Source organism: Phycodurus eques, chromosome 13 (assembly GCF_024500275.1).
Source record: "Phycodurus eques isolate BA_2022a chromosome 13, UOR_Pequ_1.1, whole genome shotgun sequence".
Classification (NCBI taxonomy): domain Eukaryota; kingdom Metazoa; phylum Chordata; class Actinopteri; order Syngnathiformes; family Syngnathidae; genus Phycodurus; species Phycodurus eques.
Window position 1 is genome coordinate 10,904,733 of NC_084537.1, and position 8,379 is coordinate 10,913,111.

Below are 8,379 nucleotides of genomic sequence, written 5' to 3' on the forward strand. Positions count from 1 at the left end.
CTGTTTTTTTTAACCACTTTTACTTGCCTAAAATCCGAGTGAATACAGGTTTCAGTCCTCGTTGAACGACGGAGTTTTGGTCCTAAAGCGGCGACGTAACTCGAATTCGCACGTAAATTGTAACGCACCGTGGTCTATCCCTATAACGGAAAATCTAATATTTGTAGATTAATATTTGTATGGGCGCTGCTCTTAATTAAGTGTCGTCACCCGAGTACGCTTGGTACACAGGAAGGTCTGGAGTCGCCTCCTCGTAATGCTTACTTTAAACAGTAGGAGGAAGCGTTGCACAAAATAAAAGTCATGGAGAATTTAATTACAGCAATTTATCAACAACAAATGTATTGGTTTTTCAATTCAAATAAAACATCAAAGACACACAGATAAGAAAACAATATATATACCCTCAATGTCAACTCTATATAGAATTCAATTTGCTGACATCTAGATTTTACATAAACATCTATAATGCACTGCTACAGAAACAACAGCTCGAAGAAGACTGGATAGGGGGAAAAGGTAACTTCTATTCATCTTCTGGGGAAAATGTGTGATGAAGCGAGGTCAAAACTTGGAAAGCTCGTGTAGAAAATTTACATGACATCCACATACAGGTTATGTAACTGATAAAGTAGTAAAAGAAAGAGAAAAAAAAAGAGCAATAGTTTGACAATGCCACATTTCACTACTGTACATCGATGTTTTGGTGAAACAGAACACAATGAACATTCAGCATAAATCTTATGGCATCTTTAGATTTTTTTTTCATGATACTTTGACACTAAGAATATTTATTTACTGCAGCTCCAACTCTGGACTGGGTCACCCAAAGCAATTGTTGCCAAAGTAAAATATTATCTTGTTTCTCATTTAATGATTAGTTCCACAAAAAAAAAGAAAAAGTATTTGGCTGCACAGCGTAAAAGACATGGGAAAAAAAGGTAACATACAATAAAGCTACTAAACGCAAGTATCAGTGGGGAAAATAGATCCAAATATTTTTTCTTGGTTATGTGCAACATAACCACACTTTGCCGCTTGAAAAATAATATTAACAACAAAATGCACTGCAAAAGCAGCAAAAGTGTCGTACAGTACGTTGGATCTAAAACAGTGCTGTATACAGTGTAGAGTTTGAAATCTGAATTTCAATCATTTCCCATAAAAGCATGCAATGGATGACACTGAAAATGCAGTTGATTCCAGCAGTTGTCTAGATGTTAGAAAATAATCCCTAATTTGTCAGTACCAAAACATTGCTTTGGCTCCATGTGTTTTGGGAGATGCTTTTTCTTTCTTTCTTATTTATTTATTTATTTATTTTTTTAGCGGCGGAACCAAACCCAGGTATTGATAAGCCAGAATGCAACCGTAGCAGAATACAGGACGATTTCTCGCTTGGAGCGTTCCTTGTTTTCTTCCTCCAGCATCTGCAGACGGCGGTTAAGCTTCACAATCTGTAAGATCACACACATAATGTATTTTCTTACTGGCATGCACCTGGCAATGGGACCGGATCCTATAATTTTTCATTATTCACCTCAACGTAATAAACAATAATACAGTGAGTGACCAATAACTCACAAAAAGTACATTCAGGATGGGACTAAAATTAACCTAAAATGCACAATAACATTTTCTTTACATTAAAAAGTTTATAGAAAGTAAAATAAAATTTTAGTGCATTTTAGTTTCATCCTGAAAGTCCAAACGAAAGCCCAATATCCCTAAGTTTTTGTGAGCAGTGTTCAATATATTAGGGACATTACATGTATAACATGTTGGAGTCATGTGAACATACTTGTCGTCGTAATGAGGAAGCGTCCACTAAGCCAGACTCATCTGGGTTCATTTCCAAGGCAAGGTCCAGGTGTGTCCTGTGCGATGTACAGTGATGACAAGTATGAAAGACACTCTCTAATAACAAATCCACGTAAAACACATTGAAATAAAGAATTAGTTGGAATTAATGTGAGGTTGTAATGCCAGAGTGAGGTTTCTTCTCTATATTGCGGCTGAGACATTGAAAGTGACATTTAATTGGCACAATTGGGAATATGCATCACGCCAGCCTAAAGAAACAAAAGACACATGGACTCAGATATTACGATGTACAGTGGCGACTTGAGATCTGAGTGAGTCGAATTAAAAGCCTTGGGACACGAGCAGTCGATCGGCTTTTGTTTTTTTGCTTTGACTTGCAAGCAAAAATTGGAGATATGAGCGCTATATGGTGGCAGCAAGCTCAACTCCCTTCATAACAAGCAGCAGTTAGTGAACAATTTAAAAAAATAAATAAATAAAAAAATAACATAAAAAGAGGCACGGTGGGCGACTGGTTAGAGCGTCAGCCTCTCAGTTCTGAGGACCGGGGTTCAATCCCCGGCCCCGCCTGTGTGGAGTTTGCATGTTCTCCCCGTGCGTGTGTGGGTTTCCTCCGGGCACTCCGGTTTCCTCCCACATCCCCAAAAAAATGCGTGGATTGGAGACTCTAAATTGCCCGTAGGTGTGAATGTGAGTGCGAAAGGTTGTTTGTTTGTGCCCTGCGATTGGCTGGCAACCAGTTCAGGGTGTACTTCAATAAAGTAGAACCGAACTCAGTTTTGAGCCCGCTGCCTTTTTAAAAACATTGTTTTAGCGTGCATGCATGCTACTGTACATTTTAAGATAGCGTATCTTTTACCATACCTGCGCCCAATAATACGGTGTGCCTTATGTATGTTAAGTACAGAAATAGACCCCGTAACTGAAACTGCGCCATTTAATATAGTGCGCCTTATTGTTGTGAAAATACGGTACAATATTTTAGTGTTTTTTTTTTTTTTTATTAAAAAACAAAAATTCTGATGTTTTTTGGGGAGGATGCTGGAACGGATTAATCGCATTTCCATAGGGACAGATGAGCTGATATGAGAGTGTTTTGAGGAACAAGCGGGGTCACGGAACATTAAACTCCTATCTCAAGGCACCAATGTATCGGATATCTGCCAATGCGACTGCAGTGTAAAAGGACAAATGGGATATACCCAGTTAATGCGGTCTTGACTTCTTTGAAATAAACACTGTTTTGCAAACAACACAAATGCTTTAAAAAAAGAGCAAAAGCAGTATAAAAATAGAATATAGAAATAGAAAAATGCATGGATATATAATACATTTTCAAGAATAAATTGAAGGGAAAAAGAAAACAAAAAAAATTCACCGGCGGTGACTGTCATCCAAGACTTCAAGGACCTGCTGGTAGGCCCGGCGTGTAGTGGATTGGATGTAAGCCATGAAGCCCGCGGCTGTGAACAGGTTGACGTTTGCGTCCTCAGGGGAGCACAGAGGGGGACACATGCGGACTGGGGGGGCAGAAGGTGAAGGTGTTACACTGTCAGAAAGGTAAGTGGAGAGAAACAGTAAAGAGGGGGAGATTTTTGAAGTAGTTAGGAGTAAAACAAGAGGCAGAAAAGGCGCAAGCACTATAGAAAAGAAGCACGTCCTCACCTTACGTCACCTCTGATAATCTGACTGCTATGCCGACCAGATATGAACTCACTGGCACTGCGTTCCCTTCGAGATCGAGAATGAGTCTGTGAATGATACATAATCTTGGTCAGTTTTTCCCAACTTTTATTGAGCCAAGGCACATACGGTATTTTACATCTCACGGTACAATACCAAATAAAAATGTCAAAAAAGTGGATATACTGGTTTGGGTTGCATGGTGTACTGGTAACCAAAAAAAGTACAGTGTTATCAAAAACAGTACAATATCACATCTTTTTAGTAAAGTTTTTTTTCCCCCCAGAGTTGCTATGTGCAGCTAGACAGATACTCAGCATAGTTTTTCACTTTTCTACGAAGGATATTATGAATTATGAACCAGAGAGGGAAAAAGACAGTACTATGTGCTGGTTTTCACAGGTCTACGTTTTTGTGATAACTTCTGTGAAGCAATTTTTGTGGGATGCAAATCTCAGCAGCTGCGCAAAATATTTTATTTTTAACAGATTGTCTTTTTTTTTCAAGAGGGTATATATAAAGCATTATTTTTATGCAATAAGATAACCTTTATGAGTCCCACAATGGAGAAAATTACGATATCCTCCAATGCCTAAGATTTTGAATGAATAAAAATACAAAGAATTCAAAATGCATGTTGGGCCTCTCTGATTCCACTGCTTTTACTTATGTTTTGGTATGGTATAGATTCAGTATCTGTTAACATCGCAAAGCTATCAAAAGTGCAGAATATTGCTACCTCCGATGCCAGATCCTTGTGCTCCAAAATCGATTTTTAAATCAAAACACTGATACTTCGGTTATTAAAAGTAATGTACATCGTTAAGAGGAACACATTGGAAAGTAACTAAACTATTGAGATTGTCTAACTGCTGCACAGTTGGTGGAACTACTTTTTCTTTCGCTTGGAAAAGTCCATAATGATTAGATTAGATTATGACGCAATATATATATTTTTTAAAAATAAGAAAAATATAATTAGTTCATCCACTCTTCAGAAAAGTAAACAGGAGGGATGCCTAAATGCTCCCAACTTTAAACACCATTATTTAGCTAACCAATTACAATACCTCATCAAATGGATGCACCACAATGAGGAGCAACAATTGGCTAGAATTGGAACAGATAGACTGCAACAAGATCAAACTCTCAAAACTCCAATTTATTTAAGTCTTCAACTCCATAAATGCTTCAAGAACCCAATAATCGCATCCAGTAAAGGCTCCAGCACGCCCGCGACCCTTGTGAGGAGAAGCGGCTCCGAAAATGGAGTGATGGATGGATGCTTTAGCTAATGACATAAAATGATGTGGCGGGCTGGATCTGGTCTCCAGTTCTTCAGTATGAAACCTGTGATCTAAATGGATTTTTTTTTAAAAAAACAAAAAAAACCCACACAGATTTGTCTTACTGCGTGGCTGGGGTTGCTCTTGCTTATTTGATCAGTTTCCAAGGAGCCCAGTGGTTGTTCTGAGAGTGTGAGAACACGCGGTGGGGCCTTCATGTCCAGGAGCTCCATGGTAGGAATGGACTGAATCAGGTCCAAGTCTCTCGGACAAGAGAATTGAGGATCCCCATCATCCGCTGTGTAGCAAGTGGAAAGAAGAGAGTCAGAAAATGACGAGTCACTGAGCTTACAGTGTCAGCGGCAGGTAGCAATAGAGATACTGAGAGAGTGGAAGAGTCACAGAAAGGCATAGTATAATTCATGTCTGAGCTCACCTGTAACGACAATTCGTTCAGGCACCTGCATCAGCGTTGAATGAGTGTGCAGGGGTTGCTGCTGTGGCAGAGAACCATCTTGGTTTTCCGCAGCCACCTTGAGGGTGTCCGGGATGCGCATGCGCTGGCTGATGCCCTCCGTGTACTCCAACTCATAGTGGATACGGTTCATCTCCGCCACCTCGGCGGGGGGCGAGGTGAACGACGGCCCACTCATGCAGCCTGTGGGAGAAAACAGAAATACACATTTGTACACAGATACAAATTAAGACATACAGTATTGGGTCTTTTTTAGGGTCAACTGCAGTCGCAAAGACAACTTAATGCTAGGCCAGTGTTTCACAGTTTAAGTTTATAACCGGTGGTGGGAGGAAACAAAGTAATCATACTCTATTACTGTACTAAAGGTAGATTTTTCAGTATTTTTTTTTTCTGACGAAAGATTAGAATGTTCCATGTTGGTATGTGACATGGAATAGGTATAGTCTAATTTATGCTGTAGTAATATTTAATTAGCCTAATAACATAAATACCTACTTTAAGTAATTTTTATTGTTTTTTTTATTGTCCTCAGAAATCAAGAAAACAAAAGGATTCGCCGATACCACTTTAATTCATATCAATTACAAGTATATATTTGACTACTCATCAAAACAGAGTACCAATACTTGATCTTGTCATTACGTTTTGAAAACGTGTTGCCAAACTTTTCCAGAACATGGCATGAGTTTCACTCGAATATAACAGAGTTTAGACTAGTAATAATTTGTCATTACGGAGATTTTTAAAATCCAATTTCATATTTTCCCTAAACAGTCTTCCCACATATTTCACTTAAATGTAGGCCATAACACACGTCATTTTAGTTCTAAAATAAAACTTGCAGGACATCTGAACTAATGCATTATCAGACCACTACTTAATACCAGTATCTTGGAATTTTTACCAGTCCGAGTACCGGTACAGACCTACAGTATTGGCAACGGCACCAATATTGGTATCGCCAGTATCTGTGTATCACTAGAAAAATACAACAATTTCAACAAACAAGAGTCAAGTTTCCTCGATTTAACTTAAAGTTGCAGATTGCCATTATGACAGGCAATTATGCTTTTAGGCTAATGATTTGGACAGTTAGTACAAAGTGGGAAACATTATCGACCGTGATTTATGATGATGAATTACAATACACACAAAATAAGGTGTATGAAACTGTTACTATACATAATGTATGCATAATAGCTCTACTCCACGTTGAAACTAAAGATAAATTACAGTGAAGACATTACAATTATGTAAATATATTAATCATATGCTCGTCAAATTCTGCAGTGACATTTATGAGTGCAAAATGAAGAGGTATAAATATACCGAACATGAACAGTATACAGTAGGTATATGTTAATATGCACATTTATTTTACACATTTTTACAATATTAATTCATATTATGGCACAGCTCTGAGACATGCAACACCGGGTTCATACACAGGCATTTATTACAGCTTTAAAAAAATAATAATAAATAAATAAAATTTTAAAAAAGAAAGAAAAGTAAACAATTCTGATGATATTATGACCATTAGATCTCGTCCCAATCAAGCGAATATTAAGACAATCTGCTAATTCTCTTGACAGATGATTCCAATGTAATTAGGTTCCTGCGAAATTCATAAATTAATTCTGTAAACAATTCATCATATCATCATGTGACGCGCCAAACGGAACTGATACTGTATTTGAGCGAGACCATTTCACGTTCTTCTGCATTAAATTACATAACACGAAGGCTGAGCTGTTGACACACATGACCTCGACGTCTGTAAAGGGATTTAGACGTCCATCAATCAAATACAACCATGAACGTTAATGGTGTCTAACGTCACAAAAAAAGGTTATTTACCATACGTCACGGTATAAACAAGCGGTACGGTCACGACGGTTTGTTTAGCCATTCGCTGTAACGGTCTAACCCAAAACGTCGGATTTATGAGACGCTTGACTCAACCTAAACCCAACGACGACATACCTTTAGTAGTTGATGCGCGGGATTTAAATATTCATTGGTCAAATGGATGGCAACTTGTTCCGAAATGCAAAGACGCGAATGAGTATAACCCGGAACAGAATGTAGAATCGATTAAATGAACCAATGAACGGCCCTTTTAAACTGGTGGTCTGTGTGTGCTTGATATAGGTATCCGAAGTGCCCGCCGGGGCGGAGCTGGGGGAAACAATATTTTTTTAACCATCAAATTTCGCACATTGCATTTTTTTTCTATGATCGAAAAATTCGGTGGGAAAAAAATATAGTGTCAACAAGTCTTAAATTGTTATTCAAATTAAAATATCCCAAAAATACCAAAAGCTTTATCAGTGGGGCCGTGCCAGTTTGAATTTTATTTTCTTAGTTTAAAATAATTATTTTTGTTTTTACAATGTGTGTATCGGTCGTTCTTTCCATTTTCAATTGGCAATCAAAAATCCAAAAATTAAAAACTATTTAATTTTTTTTATTTAACATACACAGGAAAAGGTATGTCTCAGAAAATTGTGGCTGCTATCAAGCTAATATATCTTTACTAATAATGCTTGCTACCAAATTCCTTGGTGACTGGATCATCCAAAACACGATAGAATATATATTAATATTAAAATAAAAAATAAAAAAGCAAAACCTTATAATTTTAATTATTTATTTTTTACTTTAACACAAAAAACTGGAAAACAAATGTGTTTGAAAAATGTAGGTGCGGCTAACAAGCTAATGTATCTTTGCCAAACTTTTGAGTCACGCAAAACCATATTATTATATATTAAAATCAAATTCAATAATATTTTTAAAGTGATTTTTTTTTAAAAATCTAACACAAGAAAAAAAGGGAAAACAAATGGCCTTCAAAAAATTTTGGTTAACAAGCGAATGTATCTTAATAATGCTCGTTACCAAACTTCCAGATCATGTAAAAATCTAATTCAGACCTGTGGCTTATTTTTTCAATGTCATATTTTCAAACTGACCCTTCAACTGGATTGAACAATCTTTTTTTTTTAACTTTCCTTTTTGTTTACAATTAGGCAGCATGCTGTGGTTAAACGCATGTCTGCCGCACAGTTCTGAGTTTGGTGGTTGGAATCTCAGGTGTGGCTT

At 37.3% G+C, this 8,379-nt stretch overlaps 1 protein-coding gene across 3 annotated transcripts; it reads right to left on the reverse strand.

The window, feature by feature from the left end:
* Positions 1–327: 327 nt before the first annotated feature.
* Positions 328–7,392, reverse strand: LOC133411575 (mitochondrial fission factor homolog B-like). 3 transcript variants are annotated; one of them, XM_061694105.1, is made up of 7 exons: positions 7,258–7,392; positions 5,230–5,451; positions 4,904–5,091; positions 3,490–3,575; positions 3,203–3,373; positions 1,802–1,877; positions 328–1,457 (listed from the first exon to the last, which is right to left on the reverse strand). In XM_061694105.1, exons 2-7 carry the CDS (start codon positions 5,444–5,446, stop codon positions 1,326–1,328), a joined length of 870 nt encoding a protein of 289 aa, XP_061550089.1. In that variant the 5' UTR covers positions 5,447–5,451; positions 7,258–7,392; the 3' UTR covers positions 328–1,325. The 3 variants fall into 3 exon arrangements, with proteins under 3 accessions (XP_061550089.1, XP_061550091.1, XP_061550092.1); XM_061694107.1 differs by having other exon boundaries at positions 4,919–5,091; positions 7,258–7,391; XM_061694108.1 differs by lacking the exon at positions 3,203–3,373.
* Between the last annotated feature and the right edge of the window lie 987 nt (positions 7,393–8,379).

Coding starts and splice junctions, on each gene's coding strand:
- LOC133411575 (XM_061694105.1), bottom strand. CDS start 5,446: ATGAGTGGGCCGTCGTTCACCTCGCCCCCCGCCGAGGTGGCGGAGATG. Junction 3,576..4,903: donor ACGCAGTAAGACAAATCTGT/GTGGGTTTTTTT, acceptor TATCATTCACAG/ACTCATTCTCGATCTCGAAG. Junction 3,374..3,489: donor ATTATCAGAGGTGACGTAAG/GTGAGGACGTGC, acceptor CCTTTCTGACAG/TGTAACACCTTCACCTTCTG.